General features: G+C 32.9%; 4 protein-coding genes and 1 long non-coding RNA gene across 7 annotated transcripts; 1 reads left to right on the top strand and 4 right to left on the bottom strand.

Annotated features, from left to right (window-relative positions):
• LOC117134177 lies at positions 1-16,022 on the bottom strand. The gene is made up of 2 exons (XR_004458353.1): positions 15,386-16,022; positions 1-2,003 (listed from the first exon to the last, which is right to left on the bottom strand). It is a non-coding gene; the product is annotated as an uncharacterized LOC117134177 (long non-coding RNA).
• Positions 16,023-16,261: 239 nt separating this feature from the next.
• Positions 16,262-17,578, top strand: LOC103867191. Of its 2 annotated transcripts, none has more exons than XM_009145237.3 (3): positions 16,262-16,707; positions 16,774-16,998; positions 17,069-17,578. In XM_009145237.3, exons 2-3 carry the CDS (start codon positions 16,780-16,782, stop codon positions 17,396-17,398), a joined length of 549 nt encoding a protein of 182 aa, XP_009143485.1. In that variant the 5' UTR covers positions 16,262-16,707; positions 16,774-16,779; the 3' UTR covers positions 17,399-17,578. The 2 variants fall into 2 exon arrangements, with proteins under 2 accessions (XP_009143485.1, XP_033147984.1); XM_033292093.1 differs by having other exon boundaries at positions 16,281-16,710; positions 16,771-16,998.
• Positions 17,528-20,132, bottom strand: LOC103867192 (arginine biosynthesis bifunctional protein ArgJ, chloroplastic). Of its 2 annotated transcripts, XM_009145238.3 has the most exons (13): positions 19,917-20,132; positions 19,728-19,841; positions 19,450-19,647; positions 19,323-19,367; positions 19,156-19,206; positions 19,009-19,077; positions 18,884-18,942; positions 18,652-18,802; positions 18,497-18,583; positions 18,298-18,420; positions 18,088-18,228; positions 17,864-18,009; positions 17,528-17,789 (listed from the first exon to the last, which is right to left on the bottom strand). In XM_009145238.3, exons 1-13 carry the CDS (start codon positions 19,977-19,979, stop codon positions 17,636-17,638), a joined length of 1,401 nt encoding a protein of 466 aa, XP_009143486.1. In that variant the 5' UTR covers positions 19,980-20,132; the 3' UTR covers positions 17,528-17,635. The 2 variants fall into 2 exon arrangements, with proteins under 2 accessions (XP_009143486.1, XP_033147981.1); XM_033292090.1 differs by having other exon boundaries at positions 19,009-19,206.
• A 49-nt stretch (positions 20,133-20,181) lies between these two features.
• On the bottom strand, positions 20,182-21,269 carry LOC103867194 (organelle RRM domain-containing protein 2, mitochondrial). Its single transcript, XM_009145241.3, has 3 exons — positions 21,011-21,269; positions 20,626-20,694; positions 20,182-20,533 (listed from the first exon to the last, which is right to left on the bottom strand). The coding sequence occupies exons 1-3, from the start codon at positions 21,129-21,131 to the stop codon at positions 20,289-20,291; spliced, it is 435 nt and encodes a 144-aa protein (XP_009143489.1). The 5' UTR covers positions 21,132-21,269; the 3' UTR covers positions 20,182-20,288.
• An 827-nt stretch (positions 21,270-22,096) lies between these two features.
• On the bottom strand, positions 22,097-27,371 carry LOC103867188 (short-chain dehydrogenase TIC 32 B, chloroplastic). The gene is made up of 8 exons (XM_009145235.3): positions 25,068-27,371; positions 23,670-23,901; positions 23,501-23,580; positions 22,970-23,123; positions 22,811-22,880; positions 22,608-22,692; positions 22,482-22,528; positions 22,097-22,384 (listed from the first exon to the last, which is right to left on the bottom strand). Exons 1-8 carry the CDS (start codon positions 25,183-25,185, stop codon positions 22,217-22,219), a joined length of 954 nt encoding a protein of 317 aa, XP_009143483.1. The 5' UTR covers positions 25,186-27,371; the 3' UTR covers positions 22,097-22,216.
• Between the last annotated feature and the right edge of the window lie 87 nt (positions 27,372-27,458).

The raw sequence follows: 27,458 nt of genomic DNA, 5'->3' as shown, positions 1-27,458 counted from the left end.
AGGAGAAACATCTACAATATTGATCTGCCACTGCCATATTTTTCATAATTATTTATCTTCATAAAATTCGTCGAGTTTAAAAACCCTCTAGTCTTTAGAAACTAGTACTTCCTAATAAAATGAAGTTATTTTAGAGTAGTTGAAATGAAGTTACAAATTAAAATACGGTAGAAAAAAGCCCAATTTTAGTAAGTAGAAGGATGAGAGAAGACGAAAATGTGTGAGATATGGCGAACAGATCTAAGTGAAGTAGTTGGTGATTGGTCGGAACACTACTTTGGAATGTGTCTATCGATATATAAATGGTGTAAGTCGACTCAGACATCAGTCTTATGGCCACTTGCAGCTTTATTTCTTCGGTGCGTTCTTCATCAGATGTAATTAACCTTCATGCTTCTTTCGCTCTTATCTATAATCACCACGCATTATCATTTTTGATAAATAATGAATAATCTTAATTATGACACAAGAGATTCCTTATAGATTTATGTTGTAGCACTAATCATGAGAAAAGCTCATTCATAATTTTTTAAGATATATAGATTCTAATTGGTTTATTCGTGTTTAAAAAGAAATGGATATTGTGTGAAAGTAATTTATGCTCATCTAAATGCTAATAAATATTTAGCTTTGCTTAATATATGTATATATATATATATATATATATATATATATATATATATATATATATATATATATATATATATATATATAACTGGCAAAAATAAAAGAGAATTAGGAGATGCAAGTAACTCAAGATCTTCGTGGTCTTGATCCAGGAACTATAAAGCAACGAATAGGCATCACTTATTAATGCATTGTGACAAAATTAAAAGGTGGACCCATCACAGGAGACGTACAAATCATTTCCAATCACATACCAAAAGAAGTTTCAACAATCCTAACCTGTCTACTTTTTATTTTTTACTGAATCATTAGGTATGGTTAAAGAAAAACATAGATATGGACGAAACTAGTAGTTGTTATCGTAAATCCCCAATGCCTAGGTGAAAAAATTGGCATAATTGGTGATTTATGGATCGTCTGATTTTTGCTTGGACGTCAACTAACGCAATCAAAGAAAATAGTTCTAATAATACTTATGGGAAACAATTTTTTTAGCAAATCATATTTGTTTGGTTCGTATACACTAATTGCCTATACTACTTTTAGGCATCACTCATCAGCGAGGATGAGAGAGACTCGTATAGGTTTAAACACAGTAAGAATAGTTGATAATAATCCCAGACTTACTCTTAGTAAAACTGTAGCATCCCGACTTATGATATATGAAAATGTTTAAGAAACTTGATTTGATTACCTATGTCATCAAAATTGATTTATCTTTTTCTTCACACATCCGTTTAGAACTCTAAAATTAAGCGTGCTTAGAATGCAGTAGTGAAAGGATGGGTGAAAAAAAAAAAAAAAAAAGATGGGTGACCTATCGGAAAGTGATTCGTGATACTGTGCGAGTGAAGCCAAAATACAGGAGAAAGTCATATGTTGATTGCAGGGACAGTAAACACGAGATGGGACCCACGGGTCCAGAGAGCAAGCGTAGGTGGCCCATTAGGCGTGGACAGTCGGGCGTTATAAAAACTTGACGTCCTCTAGAAATTGGATGCTTTAAAACCTCCCTGAGCCTTAAGTGTACCGCGTGATAAGACTGCATCTGCAATCATTTAATAAATATATTTAGCAGTTGAAAAGAATAAAATTCCTCTACGTTCAGAGTCGTCTTGGTACTTTGTAAGAGAAATCCATAAAAGTCAGCCAATGAAATTGATCAACGCTGCGTATATTCCAGAGCCATGACATACGGTCTCACGAAACTTTGATTCCATATTTATCTGCAAGAGCTTAAGCCTCTGGCACATCCTAAAAATGAGAAATAAAGTGACGCTTAACAAACTCACGTGGAGAAACAAGTAAAAATACAACACATATGGAAGAAGAAGGTAGATATACTGTTTTGGTTGCGTCCATATCATAATTGCTAACTAATCTACTAATAATAGCAATCCCAATTAATTCCAAAGGTTGTGAGTTTCACTTATGTTGAAAAGTTGTGTCTTTTGTAACACATGTCAAAAAGGTTGTGTCTTTTCAAAAATTCAATGTTGGAAGGTTGTGTCTTTTCTAAAAATTCATATAAGTATCTTTTAAAAATTGAAAAGTTGTGACTATTCTTATAAGTATCTTTTCAAAATATATACTTTGAAATTGGAAGAATGTGACAATTAAGTTTTGTTTATCATACATAGATTCGTCATTCATAAATCCAGCATCTCTTAAGTATAAAAAGCAATACATATAATCCAATTGAAGTTAATAAATAAATAAATATTAACATAGCAGAGAAAAATAACGCTTAAAACATCACTAAACCATTAAATAAATAAAATAAGCATATGTATATTAGTATTTGTATGTGTATATGCCCATCTTTCACATTCTACTCTTATTCTTAAATCTAATATAGTAACAATGTTAAATAATGTGTAAGCAGAATATATTCATCTAGATTATGTTAAGAATTCTATAGTCTAATTATTATGGTTTTCCTGTCAGTTAAAATATATAATGTATTTGAAAAACAGTAAAACATGGTATAAATTTTCATATTTGTAACTGAATTGGTTCCTACTGATGATAGTTTTATATTATTTTTATTACAAATAATTTGAATTTTAAGTAATGTAAAGATAAAAATTGTTTGTTTTGCATCTAATTTTTTTAATAATTGAAATACAATGTTTATATATGTATTATTAAATTAAAAATAGTCTTTGTATAACAAGTCAGATACAAAGAATAACCACATATTTGAATAATCATCTATGCCAACTACATTAAGTCAATAAAAAAAAATTATATTCATGGTTAAAGTTATGTTTCAAATTTATATCACTTTTTGTGGTTTCGTATGAAATTACATTAAATGTAGAGTACACCAAAATCAGTTACTTCAAAAACAAAATGAACGTCGCAAAGCGTAAGACCAGCAGTTGCGTCCCATCCCAAATGATTGCAATGCTTCGGAAATCTTTGCAATGCTTCGACTATTATTTAAGTGATTAATCATTGACATTTTCCTTTCACTCAAAACTCTAAACAACAATAAACTACTGTGACACTGTTTTGAATATTTGAATAATTCACTCCACAACAAAACTAATTTTGTTCATAGACACTCGCAATAACATGGTTGCAACCAGTTTTTTCTCAAACCAATTTAAAATCCTAAAAGGGTCAGACATGGCTATCTTAGAGTATTCATATTCTGTAAACAAAGATCTGGAGAAAGATAATTGTAAACGCAAAATAATATTCACTTGATTCGAAAATGGGGAAAAAATTGAAGAAGGGGGCACTTTTCTCTGAGACAAACAAAAGTAGCTTTTGAATGAAACTGTAAGCCTTTAGTTGTTACTACAAATTTTTTTTAATATATTTTCAAAAAACATCCATTTTATTTATGTGAAAGGAGAACAAATAAAAGGTTCAATGAATAATCGTCTTATTTATTACAAGGATTTCATCAAAGAATGATCTATTCATATTAGTAACTTTGATGTTGATGAAAAAATGACTACTAATGAACACAGACTTTCTGTTCAACTCACTCATCATACAATTGCATCAGAAGTATTAGACGATGTGCCTCAAATTGAGAAAAAAAAATTTAGAATCCATGGGTATGAAAAAGTTGCTAATGTTAACCAACACAAATCATATTTTACCAGTTATTTCTTTTCTTTTTTGAAGTGTCAAAGTTTTGTTTAGTTGTTATCATATTAATGGCAATAACAATGAAGCAGATGTTGTTGAAAGCGTTACTTATGTTTGGGGATCAAAAGTACGAAAAAATAACTCAATACGTAAGATTATGGCCAGCTACGTTCTTCAAGAGTAAGTGTTCTATCATATACATTTTAAAATTATTATTTCTTTAACAAAATAATTTTATCTTATCTTCAGTTACAGCGGAACAAAAATTCGAGTATCAATTAAATTCGAGTATCAATTTGGGACAATATTGCTGCAGATTTTTGGTCAGTGCTATCCAAAACCCAAAGGAAGAAACATATTGTCGTCAGTTAGACCAAAATGGTTAACTATTTTTTCCCAAAAATTTAAATGATTTTTGTTTGAATAGAATCACATTATTTAATTAGACACTTCACTTGCTACAAAATTTTATAAAAACACCGATTTAAAGAAGATTCGTAATTTCAGGTTTGTAATATAATGATAATAAGTTGTCTTACTAATGATAATACATAATGTTCGGACCTATAGTCAAATTTCTGACTGTTTACACGTAGTCAAATAGTGAATGAGAATCATAATTCTCCTCTTAAAGAACATGATTTAAATGTGGAACTAGACTCTTACCCGCGTTAAACGCGAGTTATATTTTTTTATTTTAAATTATCTGAATTTTTAATTTCTTTTTGTATAATCAAATAAATTATTATTTTGATTATTTTATTGAAAGTATTTAAATTTTGTGACAGATAATATATTAAACATATCATTTTATTTTGATTATATTTTAAGTTTTGATTTTCTATTTTCTATTTGTAACTATATACTGAAATATATTTTAAAATGTTAAATAAATTAATTTTTGAACATATGAAGAGTAGACATTAGAAAATTTTATTATAGCACATATTATGTTTTAACTTATAACACAAATTTTAAATTTGAAATCATAATTTAAGTAATGCAGGTTTAATGTACTTTTTTTTTAATAAAACTTGTCACTGAGACGATTTTGTTGATTTTTATTTAAAATTTACAAACTAAATATATATATATATATATATATTACAATTGCGTAGTGGATAATGTATCTTCTTATATTGCTTTGTTAAGATTTGAATTCTGAAAGACAAATTGAAATGTCTGATAAGGAAAATAACACATGTAAACGTGTATACACTTAGAAATGTTAAAACTATATATTTTTATTAAATTATATAAATTTTTAGTGTTGATTAAATAGTTGGATCAGATGTATTAAAATCTATTGAATTATATAACTCAACGTCTAAGAAAAGTTTGACATATAAAATATATTGAGTTAAATGTTTTTTTGGACCATATAATAAAAATGGAATAAAAATGAAATTATAACAAATGAACACATTTGCAAATATTTATTGGTTCACTTCTCAAAATAATAGATCATGTGGAACATATCAAATCACTATAGTGATTAGTATTTTATTTGGTTAGAATTGGTTAGGGATAATAATTTTGATCTGTGAATTATGGTTACGTTTGTTAGAATCATTTTGAAGTATAGTTTTGATAAATTATCAAACTGAAGGGTAAAATTTAAGAATATACTTTTTAAAACTGGAGTTATATTGTATAAACAAATAATAGAGAATGTTATAATTATTTCTAAGGAGTTATGAATTGGTCCAAACTTAAAAGACAATTTTTTGAGTAGATAAAAAGTAGGATTCTAAATTAATAGAGTAGATATATGTCAATTTTAGTATAATCATTTTAAACTGAATGAAAACCTTTTATTAGTTTATTAAGTATGAAATCATGATTAATATAAATACAATACAACATGTTATAGAAATATTTAAATGAAATACGGTTGTTACAAAAGTGGAATGTCAAATATAAACAAATGTCCTATATAGCAGGGGAAGGATTTTAATCATCTACGTAAAAATATTTTTTTTGTTACTTAATAGGCCACTATTTTAGTTTATTATATGCTGAAAACTAAATTAGTATATTAACCTAAGAAAACATATTAATAATTCAGATTTGGTCTTCTAACATAGACTTTTTTATAGTAGATAAAAATAATGACTCTATTTTAATAGAGTAGACTAGATTTTGACCCGCGCTTTCGAAGCGCGGGATTATTTTCGAAACATTCCAAATTTATTTGATATAAATTTATATTTTAATTGTATCTACACTTAAATATTACAAATGAAAAATTATATTCAATGTTTTGAAATTCGACTCGACCCCGCAGTTAAATTTCCAAATTCGGTGGTTCATATGTAATCCATTTTAGTTTTCAGAAAAAAAAACTGTTATTTAAAAATTCTCTAAAACCCATAACAACCGCTAAAACCCGAGATCTGGTTATCGGTTGAACTGATAGATGACCCAATATGTAATCCGGTTTAATTTATTAGTATATTTAGAGTATTGTAATATATATTCATGAACGTTCAGATGAATAGTGAATATATTATGAAATTGATATTCTAATTTTAATACAATTTTAGTCCAACTAAAATTCCATCTTGTTAATGGATTAATATTTGAGTGGATGCATACTAAAAATAAAATAGATTTGAGCATCAATAATGTGTATCTGTCTATTACAAATTAATGATTTACGTTTGTAAAAAAAAATATAATTGTTTTAATTAGTTAGTTTACTTTTGTTATTCACATATTATTAGATACTTTTTGATGTTTTGTCTATGGCTTATTTTAAATTTAAAAGTTAATTTCATTATTCGCATTAGAAATGTAAATATTTATTATTTTAATTTTGATATATATTTTTATTATATTTAGTTCTTAATTTTTATAATTTATAGATATAATTATATTTTAAAACAATTAAAATATTGACCCTTACTCTCTGGCTTCGATTTATGTTAATGTAATGTTTTATGATATATTTGTTCAATTGGTTTATATTTGATATATACATGTCTGTTTGAGTAACCCGTAAAAAATATATTCATTAAACTATCAATAGTAACATGTTTCATCATATAATTACTATTAATATTTATTTAATAATATATATTTATATATATTAATACTCTTACTATAAGAATTATATTTTTATGTATTTGGTGAGGGTTTTGAACAATTTGTTTTTTTTTTTGCATTTGGATTAATATATAGTTGTATATATACGAATAAATAGATATATATATATATATAATTATTTATTACATTAATAACTAAAATATAATTGATTAGTTATTTGAATTTCGAATTAATATAAATTAAATTCATTAGTTTAAAAAATAATAGATTAGATAGTTAGTTCCTTAATTTTAGGTATGATGTATATTTAACAGTTAAATTAGATATGAGTAGAAATAATAGGAAATATAATTAAATATAATGGTCCAACCTAGACTATTTGTAAGTAGATAAAAATTGCTTCTGTTTTAATAGTATTGATAAAATCCTTTTCCCAAATATTGACATTTACAGACGTTGAAGTTCCTCAGGTATTAATACTCAATAATAAACACAAAACTATATATGTGGTTTTCTAATAATTCAACTTATATTGCAAAGTTGTCAAATTATGAAATGATGTGTCTTTCTATAATTATGTGTCTTTATAATTCATTGAAGTTGTTAGTGATGAAAGTCTTTGGTGATGAGCTATTGCAACTATGATAAATCCGTGCATTGGTAATAGTAGACTTTTATGATGAGTTTTTGCAAATTTTTGTGTTAACCACTATAACTCTGGGTTAACCTTTTGAATATGTGAAATGACGTGTCTTTTCAACCTAAATATTACATTAGTTTTTTTAAAATGGTTAAAAAGTACAACTATGGCGATTGTAACGGCGATTTAGGGTTTCCATGATTCTTCGTCGATGGGATCCGGGAATTGATTCAAAATCTCCGATACATGTGGTCTGTTCTCCGAAGGTTGATGTGGGGAAGAAAGGAAAACAAGATCGAGATCTGACAAGATCGAGTTCAGAGGATTTACACGGTTCTGGTTTGGATAAAGGAAGGAAACGATCTGGAAGATGGAGGAAATCATCAATACTCTCGAATTGGATTTGGATCTGGATATCTGTCACCATCAAGGCAATATCACAGATCCGCAGGGGTGTGTCTCCAGTTGACCTCAAAACGAGATCTCGAAGGATTGTAAAGTATCTTCAAAGGAACTTTAGGAATTTCTCTTCTATTGGCATAAGGAAAGTTAGGATTCAATTTAGGGCTTCGTTCAGATTTTTAGAGATTTCTGATTATGTGATTGTTGGCTGGGTAGAGATTTTTGGAATCAATTTCCAGAGATTTGGTAATAATGGTATTGTAGTAAATATAGTTACGGTATTTGTTGAAGAGAGGAAGGTTTTGGTAGTTGAGGATGGGATGGATTTGGATGAGACTGATAATATGGTTCATACGGGTAAGGGTATTGAGGAGTTTGAGAATGATTCTCAGAAGGTCTCTGATGAAGAGATTGGAGAGGACGACAGGGTCAAGGAGGATGGGGTTGATACCATAGCGGAGGAAAAGCAGGGTGATGAGGCAGAAGAGAATGATCAGGTTGCTGGAGAATTGGTGAAGAAACAGGGTGCAAGCAAGAGGCAGTTCAAATCAACGGTTGGAGCAGGAGGTTCATATGTGCTGAGCAGCCAACGCAAGGCACTCGCCAAGGAGATAGTTCTAACCAGTTGGAGGAGAAGGGTACATCAAACCCCAAACAAGGGCCACCAAAAACCTAGTTTTATGAATCAAGTCAATAAGACTTGGAATAATAATGGTTTCTTGAGTTTATGGTGGTTCCTTGATGTATACGTAAAAGTTTTATATTACGGAGAAGGCTTGGCTTTTTTGGTTTGGCATCATGGATGTGTGTGGTGGCCTATTACTGGTCTCCTGTTTACTGTCCTGAATCTGCATTGGTGTGGAAAGCTGGTAGACGTATGGGAGTTGAAAGGTATAGTTGGGAATATAGTAAATGCATTTGGTTTCTTTGCTTTGGGGATTACATATGGTTTATCAGATCAATATAAAGAACACTACATAGCATTTGTTACGAATGGTGGGTTATATTTATTGGTGGCACAAATCTTTCTAGAACACAAGTATTTTCTAATTTTAATCTATCCTTTTGATTACTTGAAATGGTGCTGGGGAAACATTAGGCAAAATATTGGTTCAGGATTAAATGGGCTTAATAAATCATACTTTCAAGTTAATGGGTATGCAAAGAAGCTATATGTGTACTTTAAAGCTAACCACAAAGTTGGGTTTAGAAATTGTACGTATTATGGTTCGATAGACATTTTGTATGTCCGTATTCTGATGATTGAAAAAAGGAATAATGGGTTTCAATGGTGCAATGGTGTTCCTCATGGGATTGATCGTATCTCTCACAAGATTGATTGTAATTTTACTGGTTTTCGGAACCTTGAGATTCTAAGATTGCTGGGTATCATTAAACCCCAATCTTCCGGCTCGGTAGAGCAATACAAGCAGGTTTATATATGAAAATATTAAGTTGGAATTGCAGAGGTCTTGGAAGTCATTGGACAATAAGTTATCTTCGGGAAACATGGCATAAACATAAACCAGATTTTATGTTTTTATCAGAAACGAAACAGGATTTTGGATTCGTACAAAGGTTTCAATCACATTTTGGTTATGATAGTCTGGTTACAGTGGATCCAATTGGGAGAAGTGGTGGTTTAGCCCTTTTTTATAATAATGAGTACCAAGTTAAAATATTATATTCTAGCAATAGAATGATAGATGTCGAGGCAATGGCCAAAGGGAAACAAGTATTCCTTACTTTTGTATATGGAGAGCCGGATCAAAGTTTGAGAGATCATGTATGGGAAAGGTTAACCCGATATGGTTTAGCTAGATCGGAGCCCTGGTTTATTATAGGAGATCTAAACGAAATTACCGGGAATCACGAAAAAGATGGGGGAACTCTAAGGTGTGCGACGTCCTTTATCCCTTTCAACAATATGATAAGGAATAGTGGACTATTAGAATTTCCGGCTCGTGGTAATAAAATGTCATGGCAGGGACGGAGAGGGAAAGGAAAAGGAGCTGTAACGGTTAGATGTCGACTGGATAGAGCCTTGGCGAATGAGGAATGGCATACACTCTTTCCATTTTCTTACACAGAATATTTGAGGATGGTGGGATCGGATCATCGACCGGTGATCGCTTTTCTGGAAGATAAATTATCAAGGAAAAAAAGAGGTCAGTTCAGGTTTGATAAGCGGTGGATAGGTCAGGAGGGGCTTATGGAATCAATTGTGTCGGGTTGGACAGAAAATCAGGAGGGCCAACCAGGGGATTTTATTACCAAAATTAATAATTGTCGACATGAAATATCTTCATGGCGGAAAGACAATCAACCTTATGGGAAGGAAAAAATTCAGAATCTTCAACAAGCTTTGGAAGATGTACAAACAGATAACAATAGATCCCAAGAGGATATTATTGAGATTTCCAGGAAATTACAGGAGGCCTATAAGGATGAGGAGGAGTATTGGCATCAGAAAAGTCGAAATATGTGGTACTCATCCGGGGATTTGAATACTAAGTTTTATCATGCTTTAACAAAACAACGGCGGATCCGAAATAAAATAGTGGGCCTCTATGATGATGCGGGTAATTGGATCACAGATGAGAACGGTGTTGAGAAGGTGGCGGTAGATTATTTTGATGGTTTGTTTAATTCTACTAACCCTACGGAGTTTGATAGTTTCTTGGAGGAGATAGGACCATCAATTTCTCCTCAGATGAATCAAAGGCTATTGAAGTTAGCAACAGAGGAAGAAGTGAGACAAGCTTTATTTATGATGCATCCGGAGAAAGCGCCAGGTCCGGATGGAATGACAGCTCTTTTTTTTCAGCATTCCTGGCATGTTATTAAAAAGGATGTGGTCGAGCTGGTGAATAATTTTTTGAGATCAGGTGATTTGGATCCAAGGCTGAATATAACTAATATTTGTATGATACCAAAAGTGGAGAGACCGACAAGGATGACGGAACTGAGACCAATAAGTCTTTGTAATGTGGGCTATAAAATAATTTCGAAGGTTTTGTGTCAAAGGCTGAAAAGTTGTCTTCCCAGACTAATCTCAGAGACACAATCGGCTTTTGTGACAGGAAGGTTAATTTCAGATAATATTCTTATCGCGCAGGAAATGTTTCATGGTTTGAGAGCCAATAAGTCTTGTCAAAATAAGTTTATGGCAATAAAAACAGATATGAGTAAGGCATATGATCGGATAGAGTGGAATTTTATTGCGGCTCTCCTTCAAAAAATGGGTTTTGATCCTCATTGGATTAAATTAATGCGAGAGTGTGTCTCTTCGGTTCAATATAGGGTGCTTCTCAATGGGCAGCCACGAGGTGTAATTATTCCCCAGCGTGGATTACGTCAAGGAGATCCTTTATCCCCTTACTTATTTATTATGTGTACGGAGGCGTTAATTTCAAATATTAAAAAGGCGGAGCGGATGAAACAATTAACCGGTATGAAAGTGGCAAGAGCTTGCCCTGCAATCTCTCATTTGTTATTCGCAGATGATAGTTTGTTCTTTTGTAAGGCAAACAAGGAAGAGTGTCAAACTATACTCAGGATTCTAAAGGAATATGAGACCGTCTCTGGACAACAAATTAATTTCCAGAAATCCTCAATTCAATTTGGACATAAGATTGATGAAGATAGTCGTCAAGAATTGAGGGATATCTTAGGAATTCAGAATTTAGGTGGAATGGGATCTTATTTAGGCCTGCCCGAAAGCCTAGGAGGTTCTAAGGTACAAGTGTTTGGATTCGTACAAGAACGGTTAAATAATAGGGTTAATGGATGGAGTTTAAGATTTTTTACTAAGGGCGGCAAGGAGGTGATTATTAAATCGGTGATTACGGCTCTGCCAAACCATGTGATGTCTGTATATCGGTTACCGAAAACGACTGTGAAGAAGCTAACGGGTGCTGTTGCGCAGTTTTGGTGGAGTCCAGGAGGTAGTACAAGAGGTATGCATTGGAAATCATGGGATAAATTGTGTGTCCATAAAGATAATGGTGGGTTAGGTTTTAAGGACTTGACTGATTTTAATACGGCCATGCTTGGGAAGCAACTGTGGCGGCTGCTCGAGAAGCCAAATTCTCTTTTTTCTCGAGTTTTTAAAGGACGGTATTACAGGAATGCTTCACCCCTGGATCCGATTCGCTCATATTCCCCGTCATATGGCTGGAGGAGTATTACTTCTGCTAGATCTCTGGTTTGTAAAGGACTAATTAAAAGGGTGGGAACAGGATCATCTATTTCAGTATGGAATGATCCATGGCTCCCATCCACTCGCCCGAGACCAGCTAACAAAAACCTTCATAATAGTTACCCGGAGCTCACAGTGGATTCTCTCATTAATTCGGAATCCCGCACATGGAATTTACAGGCAATTAGGGATTTGGTGGATCCACACGATGCAAAAATAATCGAAAGTATACCATTGTGTAGAAATCGGATGGAAGATAGGAATGGATGGCATTTCACCAAGAATGGGAAATATACAGTACAATCAGGGTACCAAGTGGAAAGGATTTATCCTGATAAGGAAAAGCCACCAGAATTTTATGGGCCCAATGTTGATATACTTAAAGCTTTCTGCTGGAAAGTGAGGTGTCCTCCAAAGTTAAAGCATTTTTTATGGCAGTTGATATCAGGATGTATGGCGGTAACGAAAAATCTAAGGGCAAGAGGAATACAAGGAGATACGTGCTGTGCACGGTGTGGTGATCCTGAAGAATCAATAAACCATGTGTTTTTTGAATGTCCCCCAGCTCGTCAAGTCTGGGCACTATCTAAAATTCCATCAAATCCGAATATTTTTCCTATTGGCTCTCTTTTTGCTAATATGGACCATCTATTTTGGAGAGTTAATCCAAAGATGGAGGATCATCAGTTTGCATGGATACTATGGTACATTTGGAAGGGTCGAAACAATAAAGTATTCAGTAATCTTGATATTGATCCCAGGGAAACACTTCGATTAGCAGAACTAGAATCAACACTTTGGGCTGAGGCACAGGTTAGTAACAACAGGTGTGCACAAGAAGTACAAGTTAGGCCTAACGTAGGAACCACAGGAAGATGGTGTTTCACAGATGGTTCTTGGAAAGATAACGACCTATTTTCAGGACAAGGTTGGCTCAGTACATTATCAGGGTTTGATGGTTTACTAGGAGCAAGGAATGTAAGGGCTTGTCTTTCACCGCTTCATTCGGAGATGGAGGCATTAATTTGGGCAATGGAATGCATGAGAAACTTAAGACAGTTTCAGGTTACGTTTGCAACGGATTGTTCTCAATTGGTGAAGATGGTTTCAGAACCAGAAGAATGGCCAGCATTTGAAAGCTACCTGGAAGATATTAAGCTGTTGAGAAGAAGTTTCGTCAACTCAGATATTGTTCATGTACCTAGGACGGAGAATACAAGGGCGGATAGTTTGGCACGTAGTGCTCGGTAACAACCGTCTTTCGTCGTACACATGGATTCAGAGTTACCACTTTGGTTTACAGGGTCTATATGAGTCTGTAATCTTTTTGCTGTCAAAAAAAAAAAAAATGGTTAAAAAGTATTAAGGATATATGTCTTTTCATAATTATGTGTGTTTTCATGTTAAAATTGCATAAATTTCAAGAGATTATCAAAAATGCCTAAATATGTGTCTATTCATTCTAAAGGTTGCGTAGGTTTTCAATGAGATATTTCTTTTATTTTCATATATATAATATATATTTAAAATAATCTTAAAATTATTTTAAAATTATTTGGTTAATTTGTTGTTGGCTAAGTTAATTACTTTATAACATTATATATTTATAGTTTTCCAATTATATTTTATGGTTTAAAATTCTGATGCTGGTTTTTTTCTTTGATTTGGTATTGTCTATTCGGATTTTAGATAAAATACCCTGTCATATTTAGACAATTTTATATATTAATAGATAAGTATTAAACAAATTAAATCAAAATAATTTTTTTTATATGCACATTTTAATTTATGAGTTTTTACTATTTATTAACTGAATCTATAATTATACATAAATGAGGACGGATTGTTGGAGATTTAAGCAAAATTTTGAAATTGTTTAAGTGCACGATTATAATTGTCTTTATGAACCATTGTAATTGTTGGTAAATGTAGCAAGTGGTGATTAGTCATTACAACTTTTGATTCTAACCATTACAACTATTAGCTAGCTGGTGCAATGTTTGGTTGTCAACCATTGCAACTATTAATCTCTTATTTAATAAATTTGTGGACAAGAAAAATCACAATTAGAATAATAATCCATAAAAAATCACAACAGAAAAACATAAATTATGAAATGAAAATATTCATTGTCCAAAATTCATCAAATATTTTGAAAAATATATAAATATAGAAAATTTCATTTGTTTGAAAAAATTTGTCAAAAGATCTAAAAATTTTATCTTTTCATCCTAAATGTTATTTATATTTTAAAGATTGTCTTTTCATTCATTATATATATATATTTTATATAAATTTTAAACTATATGGAAATTATATTTGTTGAGTAATTTAGTTATTTTCACAATATTATATATTTACAATTAGATATATTAATAAGTGTATTTTTAGACCTCACATGTATTTGTGTCAGTTAAATCCTTGTTTTTACTCAAGCACAAAATAACTAATAAAATAAATTATTACATTGCGTTTAATTGTTATTGATTAATAGTTTAAGTAAAAAGGAGATTGACATTTGTGTATCTTAAATCACGTTCTTACCACTTGAAACTGAAATATTGAGTTAGCTTTTGATTTTGATCATTATATATCAAGTAAGCAAAATATGTATGATAAAAAGAGATCTTTCCCCTTTTTCATAGAATCACTAATACTAAATTACTAAAAACATATAAGGATATGAATTTTCATCTTTAAAATACATTTGTTTTTTTAGACGTTCTTTTGTAATTTTCTTATTTCCATTATATTATAGCTTTAAAGAATGTAAATAAATGTTTAGAGAATTTAAGTAAAAGTATATATGTATTCAGTGAATACTTGGAAGGAACAAACGATTTAATATTATTTCAATTTATGGAATGATATGCTAAAACATACTTCTTTGGAAACAGTTAATATTTAAAAATAAATTGAATGACTTAGCTTTACATACGATATAAATAATTAAGAAAAAAAAAGAAATGTGTGTGTGCTTTACAAAGAAAATATGTTATTAAACAAGATCTCATAAAATTATCATGCAATCATGTTTTCGACGATATATGTATTTTACATAATCATATGTCCTACTTATCTTTATAAATTACCTTATTAAACTAGTAATTTATTAGATTTAAATGTGTTTGTTTATCTTAATTAGTTTAAAAATATTAAGTTGTATTCAAAATTTCTGAATAATTTATCTAAACTAATATAAGAGATATATCTTAATTAGTATTGACATATTTTTATTTTAGTTATAATTTAAAACAATAAATTATACATTTTAATATTATCTATAAATAAATATAAATACATGTAAATGTTTATTTTTATAAAATGAGTTCCCGCGCGATATCGCGGGGTTTTTTTACCTAGTCATAATAAAAGTAAAGCAAACATAGAAAATACTGAATCATAACGGAAGCAAAAGAAAAGAAGAGAGTACTCGTTGCAAAAGTTTCTTACGTTGCACATGGGCTAAGAATCCTTTAAAAAGCCATAAGAGACTCAAGCGTCATATAGAAGAGTTTTCTATTAAGACCAAACCATGAATAAAGAACAGAACGTATCAACAAGTATACCAATTGCATGAATGGCAAGCATACCAAAAGTATGATGGCCTAGTGATTAGTGGTAGAATATTCTGTTTCAAAACGTCGAAGTTATATAAATAAATACACACTTTAAACATCAACAAAACCTAAGAAAACTAATACTCCCCTATCTAGCATATACATTACTGGAAACTCGTCGAGAGAAATGGTGTATACGAAGTGGCGGTGACTACTAGCTATCTCTTGAGCTTGGTGTATATCCACATCAGTTCTGAATTTGATTCTTTATGTAATATGGCTACTTAGTCTACTATGTAGCACTAAGTGTGTTCTTTCCGGGGAAAACTAGACCAGCCGATAGTGTAGCAATTTATTTCAAGAAAAAAACATGCCGGTAAAGTAGCAATTGCTAATAGTTATTTAAAAAAAAAATAACAGTCAATAGCGTAGCAATGGTGTAGCAATTTGTCTTCCCGGGGCATATAAAAGAAAAAAAAGAATAATGGTGTAGCAATTTATTTCCTCCAACGGCCCATTAGTGTATAACATGCCTCAAGACCCAATATAAAAATATCAAGGCCCAAAAGCCTTCACTCAGAACGCGTGTACGGTCGTGATTTTGTCTAAACACATCAATCAACCGTTGATTCAACTTTTCTTTTTAAGACGTCATCTTCTTCGTCTTCTCAAATTAGCTTCTCTTCCTTGTCGTCTTCCTCCTCACACGCAAAATCTCTCGTCCGTGATTTTCCTTCTGGTTTCCATGATCCGATTCTAAAGGCTTCTTGGGTATCTATCTAGAGCTGTTCGGAGAATCATCCCTCTCTCTCTCTCTCTCTTTCCGCATCAAAGCTTCTGAGAACTCTTCTGGATTCGAAATTAGAGAATTAGGGCTTTTCCGTTGGGTTAAAAGGGTTACGAAGAGCATAAGATATAATGCCTTCGCTGCCCTCTAAGCTTCTCCTTTTGGTTCCTTCTCTGACTCCTTATCATTCCGGTTTGTCTTCGCATCGTCTTAAACCTCTTCAAAAGTCTGATTGGCGTGGTAACCTTAGTTAACATCTCTCCTTCTCCTTCTCCTTCTCCTTCTTCTGCTCTCTTCTCATCGAAAGACACAAACTTTACTTGAACCCACGAAGGTATGAACATTTTGTAGCTTTTTTTTTTATCTCAAAGGTGATAACTTTGAGCTTGTTTTGTGGCAGTTGGATATGAGCTCTGTTTCTGGTAAAGATTCAGACTTTGAGATCTTGCCTTCTTCCAGTCCCACCCAATGCTCTGATGGATCTGAAGATTCTCTGGAACCTGATGGAGATGAGACTGGTTATATAAACCAAACTGTGAATGGAGAATCAGATACCAAATCTTCTTTAGGTTCTTTACCTCTCAAGTGTTCAGATGATGAAGACAAGGATGAGAACCTTACTACTGTAAGTCATTGTTTATACTTCAATAAGAGTCTTAAGTGTCCTTGGGATTGAGCTTTGTCATTTTCAACAGGCACCGGTTGTTGTTCTCATCCCTGCTATAAAAGGTAGCCGGGAGAAGCATGGCTTGACACTGAGGAAGACGAGTGTTTCATGGGCGGATGACGTGTATGATCCTCCTCCTTCTATAGCTTCCCACACGAGAAACAAGAAGCAACAGCAGCAGAAATCGAAGAGCAAAGACAGCCACAGGAAGAACGGGAAGAAAGGACAGAAGGGCAAAGACAGCTCTAGTTCCTCTCGTAGTGGCAAGGACAACAAGAAGCAAGCTTCTCGCGGCAAACACAGTCGCGACAAGTTTGATTGGGTTACTCAGATGCCTATAGTTGCTGCATCTTCTTGAATGGCATTGGCACATCTTCACACATCAATGAGATGTGCTCTTCCTCTTTGTCTAATAAATAATCAAATCACTTTGTGTGTTCGTTTTCTTTCTTATGTGTAACGGTTGATCCTAAGTACTGTTGTGAAGAACTCAATATAGCTTTGTTATTTGAAATGATGTTTTCTTATTTGAAGCAAATGTAGTTTATAAATTGAGAATATAACACTACATTACATGAATCTCTGCATTTTGGTCTCAGGAGGTATACTCAGCGTTGATCTTGACATAGTCATAGCTAAGATCACACCCCCACGCCTTACCTGTGGCTGCACCTTCACCTACGGATAGATCGATTGTGACAGTTCCGTGAACCTCTCCAGCTTTCTTGAGGTAGTTACTGGCTCCATCCCTGTTACATTTGTGTAAGAGCATGATTTAACTTCATCTTGTCATTGAGACAAAACCAGTTGTAAGATAAGAAACCTGTCAAAAGGAAGAGGTTGACCACTCTCCATGAGTGAAAACTCGCCGAGTGATATCTCAAGCTTATCCATCTGGAATGAAACTCCAGCGTAGCCAGCAGCTGCAGCTATGCGTCCCCAGTTAGGATCTCTCCCATAAACAGCTGTCTGTTCACAACCAGCAATGACAGACGTTAGAAACAAGAAGAATGTCATTCATGTGTCTGTCTATTTCAGCTCTCGTACTTTGACCAGTGAAGATGAAGCCACCGAGCGTGCAATTCTCGCTGCTTCTGCTTCAGTTTCTGTTCCTTTTACCGTTACCTCAATGAGACATGTTGCGCCTTCGCCATCCCAAGCTATTGATTTGGCAAGTCCTTGCATCACCTATTAGACTTCCATGTTAAGTCCAGCTTATAAACTACACTTAGAAAAAGATAGCAAGAACATACATACCGCATCAAGGCAAGCCTGAAGCTGTAGAGCTTCCTTACAGTTCAAAGAAGATATAAAAGGTGATCCAGATAGCCCACTCGCCAAAGCAATGACTGTGTCGTTGGTACTCGTGTCCCCATCTACCTGTAAGACCATGCTTTTTCATTAACCATAGCCTGGAGACTGAAAAATAATCAATGTTTGAGATTGTGTAACTTACAGTGATCTGATTAAAGCTTCGGTTGACTGCAACCTTTACCATCTTTCTCCAGATATCACTTTCAACTAGAGCGTCTGTTGTGATGACCTGAGAAACATAAATCAACATCAATGCCTATGTCTTTAAGGCTATGCGGCCAAAAGAAAGGAACATACGCCTAGCATAGTTGCCATATTTGGATGAATCATCCCTGAGCCTTTTGCCATGCCACCAACTCGAATAGTGGTTCCTCCTACCTGTGATTCAACTGCGACGCTCTTGCTTACAAGATCCGTTGTTGTGATTGCGATAGCAGCAGAATCTGCCCTGTTATATCAAATATTATTTGGTTCCAGTGGCTGAGATAGTTTCAGTGAAGATTGAGCTGAAAGAGACAGAGAAGATTACTGTTCAACAAAGTTTGACATCGAGTTGACTAGTGTTGGAAGTGCTTGTAGAAGCTCTTTCTGCAAAAAAAAACATCATTGAGAAACACAAGAGATGCAAAGTTACATAAACACTTGCAGTTGTACCTTCTTTATCCTGTGACCAATAACCCCAGTTGACTCGATCAATACTTCCTCTGGTTTCACTTTAAGTAGCTGCAACAATGAAGGAAAATACTGAAATACATAAGGTTTGCGGAGGGAGGGAGACAAGGGCTCATAATCAAGACGTACCGTTGCTAGTGAACCAACACAATCTAACATATCTTGGTAACCAGCATCGCCCTGAAATAGCAATGATCTCAGATTCTCAATCCTCCTAACATATATATAACCATAATGAGTGTGCATCGCTATAGCTACTTATTGAAAGCAACAGAGATATATATATATATCTTTACCGTAGCTGCATTGGCCTGACCGGCATTGATCAACACTGCACGCGCCTGAAACATTTCAATAAGCCTCAGAAGAAGGCTACAAAATGCTTTGGTTAATCCAAATAAGGAGGTAAGAGGATTTATTTACCGTATTGGAAGTCTCAAGAACCTTTTTGCAGTAAACAACAGGAGCAGCAGCAACCACATTCATAGTAAACACTCCTGCAGCAACAGCGTCGACATCACAGGTAACAAGAGCGAGATCAGGCTTCTTCCCTGAAGCACGTAATCCAGCATACATACCAGCAGCTTTAAACCCTTTCGCAGCTGTCACTCCACCACCTATCTAAACAAGATTCCAAATTCTCAATCCTTGAAGCAAACTCAATAAGCCACAACAATGCAAAGTTTTTTTAAAAAAAAAACCTGTTTCCATGAGCCTTCAGGTAGAGAAATTGGAGCCGCTGGTATGTTACTAAACGCCTCTTCGGTTGCCACTGCGAACACTCTTAACTCTCTCCGTGAAGACGCCACAAAATTCTGATACATACAAAAGTTTCAAACTTTTCGTCTTAGTCTCGGGAGCTATCAGCTAATAAATAATGAGAGAAAGACCTTCGGCGCAAAGAAATGTGGAAGCTTGAGGGAGGAGAAGTGCGTATGATAACAAGAATGCATCTTTCTTGAGAACAATCGCCAAAACTCGAGTTCACGAAGCTGCAGATTTTGATTGGTTGTTCTTTTTGTACTTGTGTCTGAAAAAAATCTAACTCCTTCAACCCTAGAGAGAGAAACCAAAAGGCTGTTTTGTCTGATTGTACAGTGAAAACAGAATGGTGTTTAGTCTTTTCCGGTTTTGTTAACCTATTGCATGATCTGATTGTCTCAAAAAAAACATAAGTTAAGGTCTAAAATGAATTTGAAGAAGCTGTTTTTTTTTTCATTTGGTACAAATATAGCAAAAGTGTTTGGCTTTTTTTTTCTTGTTCATTTACACCAGCCAATGGTTTTGTTAGTAGTGAAACCGGATCCAGAGGAAGAAGACTGAGGATGATCTTGATGGAGAGGCCGTCTTGGTTCTCTAGGTCTCGCAGGATCAACAAAAATCACCCAACCGTCCAAGAACTTTGCATTCATTCCTTCCTTAGCCTTCTCTGCATCTTGTATTGTTGCGTATGTCACAAAACCGAAACCCTTTGATCTTCCAGTCTCCCTGTCTGTGATCACTCTAGCTACAGTATGAAAAAAAAAATGCGGCTGAGTGATTTTGATGATGTATAACTTGCTGGATCAGGAAGGAGGGAGGGAGAGAGAGTGGTGTTACCATCAACGAGCTCGCCAAAAGGAGCAAAGGCATCCTGAAGCTTTTCATTGGTTGTGAGTCTGGAGAGACCTATTCAAAATGCACAAAGATACAAAGAGTTTCATTCATGTAATGGAATAACATTCTCTTCTTATCTATAGCCCATTCAGACATATTAAAAAGGAGGTCTTTAAAAGCAAGACACAACTCAAAGAAACATAGTAAACTTGCATGTTGATTCTAGAGACACAAGTTGGATACCTATCAATCAGAACATGGCAAAGATCACCAAAGCTTGCTTATCAAATCTATAGCATCTCTGAGTTTTGTTTCCTAAAGTTTTTATCTTTTTTTGTTTTTTGGGTGAAACTGAATGAGAATTTGAATTCAGAGAAAGAAATAATACCGCTGACGAAGAGCTTGGGAGATGAAAGAGTTGAACAGTGGCGAGCCCAGGAGAATGATGACGACGAGAGGCTGTTGTTGGATCCGGCTAAGATACGGCGAAAAGTGGAAACAAACGCCATTGTTGTTGTAGAAGCAAGTGAGAGATGAAAATCCGATTGAGGAAACACGCCAGTGTGAGCCAGAGTATTAAGGGTTCGGTTCCTACTTATTAGTCGAAAGGGAAGCCCAAATCAGAGCAAACAAAGCCCAATCGTTACCATCAAAACGATGTCGTTCTGTCTGGATCTACACATCACTTGCACTTTTTTTCTTTCTTTTTTTTTTGACCAAAAAAAAAGAAAGAAATACTTTGAAATAAACTTGAAATAATCTTTTTTTTTGTTTATATCCTCTGTTAGCTTGATCCGATCGGCCTAAAAAAAAAACGTATTCAGTATTACATAATAAACTATCTCGAAAGGGTACTATCTAAATCAAATTTGAATATCTTCCAACTAAGCTAATGCTAAGAGGTGTATCAATTGTCTGATAGAACTTGCCATATTAACCATGTATGTTGAAGTCTAAAATGAAATCGATCGACTAGTAATAATTTAGTTCCTAAAAAAGATCAAACTCCAAAACTGATGTGAATATCCATCTATTTTATATAAGTTAACAGTCTACAAATCCTCCTTGTGGGTTATATGGCTTTTCTATAAATATTTTTTAAATTTCTCTTTGGTTTTTTTTTACAAACGTAGGATTATTGTGGAACTCTTTTCTCAACCTACGACCTATTTTCTTTAAAAAAATCAAAATTGTCTTTGGATACTAATTTAAATATTCAAAATCAATATGTTCAATTTTAGTACTGATCCGAATTTGGATCAGGTTCGGATGAAAAATATTATAGATTATAAATTGGTTAAGGATTAAGATTGTTCAGTTTATATATGTTCGGTTGGGACTTTTGGTTACATCACAAATGCTATTGTTTATAATATGTATGTTGTTAATTACATTCGGATAACAAGTTGATATATTATTTAGACATCTAGTTACATTTCATTTTATTTTTCCAATGGTGTTTCTGATTATAATATTAGTTCCATAAACAAATATGTGGTCATAAAAATTAATGGAAAACATTATCGAGTACAAATATGTGGTGATAAAAATTAATGGAAAACATTATCGAGTACAAATTTGTTTAGATATATAGTTAGGGAAGGGAATCGACGAGTTTTATACTGAAATCCCAAAGTTTATCGGCGAGGGTAGTGTCGGTGGCGAAGTTACTTGGAGTGGTGACGTTACAGTCCGTGAAGTACTTCCCGGTGACGCCTTTTAAGTCAGGATGAAGTGCCACGTAGCATGTCGTTGCTGCTCCCTGGACCATTATTGCCGCCAAAATAATAACAGAATTTCAGTTTAAGAAAAGACCAATAAAATAAATAATAACTAAAAATGGAGGGAATTTAATTCACCTGTGGTATGTTTTTCCATAAGAAGAAACTCATAGCCTTGAGGACCGCTGAATAATGTAAAAATGTCGATTTTGATAAGAAAGTAACGAAAATGTTGGAATATAAAAATAGATAACCGGTACGTACCCATTCCTAAACCGGAGTGACGAAAGAGATTAGTGGTTATAAGTCCAGGGTGTACCGAGTTTATTGTGATGTTCACACCTTCCTCCTACGCCCCATCATGTTAAGATATATTGTAATATAACTAATATTGATATCGTAAAATAGTTTTGGTTTATAAATTTTTTTTAAATAGTTGTGGTTACTTAACAATGAAACTTGTTTACCTGTAGTTTACGAGAGAGTGCATTGGAGTGCAATAAGTTTGCCAGTTTTGACTGTCCATAAGCTTTTTTTCTCAGAATATCTAAAATAAGAATGGCCTAGAATAAGGTTTTACATAAAAATTTTGATTAGTCATCTCATTTCAAAGTATTAAAACTTACCGATCAGGGTCGTTGATGTAATCGAACATTATGCCTTCGGTGTAAGTATAAGTATGAGCGATAGATGACAGATTCACGATCCTTCCTTCGATCCCACTTTCTCTTGCACTACTCTTCATTTTGTCCAGAAGGAGATTCGTCAACAGAAAATGACCTGAATTGCATACTAAATAAATTAATGATATATAATACTACTAATATAAATGGTTTTATTTATCACCATCTTAAAATTAATTATGTTTTGATAAGATTATTACCTTTTCGAGATTTGTTTATCTAGATCATATGGGAACCAATTGTTGACTCAAGGCAGTACATATGCTAAGATAGTGATAATCTAGTACATGTATATGACCTTTTTAGAAATTCATGTACAGTTTTTTGGTAATATAATTTACTTTTGGTAATATGACGTACTATAGATATGATTTAATTTGTGTCATACATAATGTAGTTTTATTATAAAGAAACAAAGAAGATGATATTTTACCTCTTAACATGTTTACCAAAAAAAAAAAGATGATATTTTACCAATGTGGTTTGTTGCGAATTGTGATTCAATCCCATCTTCACTGAGCTGGAAAGGACAGAACATAACACCTGCATTGTTTCTAACATAATCATAGACAAAACAAAGTTAGACATGAAAAACCTCAAAATCTTATTCACTGCATAAGAAAGACAAAATAATTATACATACATGAGTATGTTGAGAGGGACATTAAGGGCAAGAAACTGATGGATGAAGGATCTGACGGATTTGATGGAAGAGAGATCAAGCTGAAGACAGTCGATGCGTGCATTAGGGTACATCTGAAGAATCATCTCTTTAGAATCGTTAGCTGCTTTTGTGTTTCTTGCGGCGATAATGACATGAGCTCCTCTCATTCCCAACACTCTTGCTGCTTCTAATCCAATCCCACTTGTTCCACCTTATTTTTGTTGTTTCATTTTCATATTTTTGTGTAAGGATATTGAAGGCATAAAGAATAATGGTACAAAACTATAAATAACTCTACAATATGCGTAGAATGAGTCTAGAAATGGCTTATACATGCATAAAATTAAGTAGCTGAAACAATTGTAAATAAATTTATACCTTGACTCAAATATACTATATAACAAAGAATATCTATGTTTTTCTTTTAACTAAAAAAAGATATATATCTAAGTTGCTTTATTGTTTCACTTTGTTTTAAAACATGATTTTCATACCAAAAATTAAAAGCATTAGAAAGAAAAAAAATTAGAATCCTGCTGGGTTATATTATTCATGCTTTTGATATAAAGCATGGTTAAAATAGAACAATAAGCAACATCTTACATAAGCTCGGTTTTGATGGTATAATATATGAGTATGTAAGCTTCAAGTTTCATTGTATAAACCCTCCAAAACAAACTGAGTTATTTTGCTAAATATTAGCTAGAATACTGATATATATATATATATATATATATATATATATATATATATATATATAGGCTTCTGATTCTAGTTTTAGTCCTAATCAAAGACAAGATAAAAAATTACTGATATTCACGATAAAAGGAAAAAAAATTGGTGTTTGTATAGCCTTTTAAATTTTTTAAAAAAAAAAGAAATGAAGGAAAGAAAAAATTTGATGATTGGATGGCTGTTATAATTTGAAAAAAAAAAATCAAAGCTTAACTCGAAATGCTAACTTTAGCTTAACCTTTTGAAATTTGACTTTCTCTTCCGTATTTAAGGAGCGATTGGTGTAGAAAGAAGTTGAATGGTTTTCTTTTGTGGGAAGATTTCAACTCATAAAAAGTCATTTGATAAACCTAAAGAAAATCCTCACTGAGATGGCAAAGGAAGACTGGGGGGAGTAGGTCACAGAGGAAATTATCCCTCCTCTTACTACACCAATCACACCATAAAATATGTCATGTTACATTCACTGAGTTTATACTAAATTTGAATAAACTTAGTAGTATTATTATCCTTTCGGCGGAATAGAAAAGTCGATCACGTCACGGGAAACGTAAGATAGTTTTCTCCATGGCCATAATGGATTTGTTTTGTTATTTCTTTCACGATTAGTAAAAGATATCAGATGGAAAAGAAAAGAAGAACCTGTGATGATAGCAGTGAGATGTTTGGCATCAATGGAGTGAGTGACATCTTCAGCTGTTGATGCTGATCCGTATCCACTCTTTCCTGCTTTTCCTGTAACCATTCCATATATCTCCATGATGTCTCTCAGAACTAAGAAACCCTAATTAAAAATGTCGTTGCAGATTGTGAAGAAGAACAATGTACAGGAGAGAAGATAAATTGAGAGTTTTACAGATAAAGAACAAGGAAGAGTTTGCTTGGCTTTAAATAGTCTCACGCGTGAGCCGATAGAAGTGTTGCTGTTGACAGGTGGTCCACAAAGTTTTTAGCGGACAGCTAATCTAATTTGATGCTAAGATATTTTGTTGAGTAATTAGAAAAGAAACATACATTTTACTAATAAAGTAAAGACTAAAAGGAATCTCAAATTTCTCTATTCTACAGTTTTCATCCGATTCCATTCCATTTACAAAATTATGTTTTCATTTAATCTATATAAAATTATTGTAACCATGATCATTTTACGCATGCATCATATAACATTATAACATACTTTGATGCCTTTACAATTTTTTGAATAGTATTTTGTATCTTACTACCAAATTTTTGGTCTAATTATATGATCTTTTTATTAAGACTTACCATACAATTAATACATAGTTGTCGGTAATTACCTACGTCTAATTGCATCCTTGTATAACTCTGTTATTTTTTTAGTTTTTAGTTTTTAGTTATTGATTTAAATTTTGTTACACCACTAAACTAGTATACTCGTTAAATCAAATACGAAAAGAAAAAAAATCAGATTTTAAAAATATTTTATATGAATCTCAATATTGTAAATTATTCATTTAACGCAATTAATATAAAATGAATGTTTGTCTCAATCATGCATTTCATAAATTTATTTTGAGGCATTTTACTACAAATTTCATGGGATTTGCCACTTATCTTATACTACTACTTTATTTCTTTGTCAAGTCCATCATCGGCTCATCAAATGCCGTCTACGTTAGTAGGTACCGATTTATGATTAGATTGACAAATTGTTCTTAGCAGTACAACTTTAGCATAACATATTTTATGAAATATGTTAATGGATTTGAATAAATATATATATATGTATATATATATGTATTTGTTTGTGCTGAAGCCATATTATCATTGTAAACACGCTCCGAATGGTAACAGCGGATTGAGCGGTGCGGGATAAGCGGTTTGACTGCGGTGCGGTTCTGACAGTTACAAAAACGTATAGATATATGGTATATGTAGAGATTTTTGTTATATTCGGAGCCTAAAGTATAATGATATGTACGTATATATCATGAACTATGGCATGATAACGGAGTAGAGGCTACGATTGATAAAAGGTTGACATGTAAATCATAAGAAATATATATATAATAAAATAATAACACAAGGGGAAATAAAATCGATTGCAAAGGTAGACCAACATTCTCGGGGTAGGCATTCAGAAGAAGGAATACAAGAAGAAGAACCTTTGTTTGAGAAAATGCCAAAAGCTTAGATTGATATCTGTTTCTTTCACTAACTACACAAGTTTCCAACGTCGAGATATGAATTATGAATTAATGTTTGAGTAATTAATTTTGATCCTGATAATGCGTAATGTCCTTTTTGCTTTGATGCTGATATGTAGTGCAAAAAAATGTTTAGCTGGTTCATACATGAACTAGATAAAATACTCATTATAAACTAATGATTCAGAAAGTTGATTAGATTAATTGGAACAGACAAATACTATTTAATATTTCTTTCCATTGTTTGGATCCAATGCATTGCCATCTTTTTAAGTGTGTATGTATAAAATTATTGATCAGACCCGGTTCAAGATGCGAAACTATTGAATTGAAGCGTGAATTGATCCGGTTCCTGCGACAGAGCCATGAATGATGAATCCATGACAACATTCCACATAGCACATCGTTGTCCGGTGGTGTATATAAAACGTCCGGAATGATCTTATCCCATTTGGATTATATGTCGGTTTGGCGTGTCAAGTGCTGATTATGGTTTTTAAATGATAAATGTATCTTCTGATAAGAAAATTCTGACGATAGCATTCTACTCTTTTTTTTCGACAAAGACGATAGCATATAACTTGCATTTTATAATATAGTTTTTGATAAATTAAAATGTACAAAGAGAACCTCCAAACTGTAAAACATATACTAAAAAAATAATGGTACCGTACATATAAACACTAGCAATAAATGAAAAATGTTAATAGGCAAACATGAAACATATATATACACCCAAGATGAACGCACATGCGAATTCATCTTGGGTGTATATATATGTTTCATGTTCTCTTTTCGACTAAAACATGAAATGAGACGTAAAAAATGAAAATGTGAACTTATAAAAACCAAGCTGAATCGCATA

This window comes from Brassica rapa, chromosome A05 (assembly GCF_000309985.2).
Source record: "Brassica rapa cultivar Chiifu-401-42 chromosome A05, CAAS_Brap_v3.01, whole genome shotgun sequence".
NCBI classification, from domain to species: Eukaryota; Viridiplantae; Streptophyta; class Magnoliopsida; order Brassicales; family Brassicaceae; genus Brassica; species Brassica rapa.
This window is presented reverse-complemented; position numbering and strand designations above follow the sequence as displayed.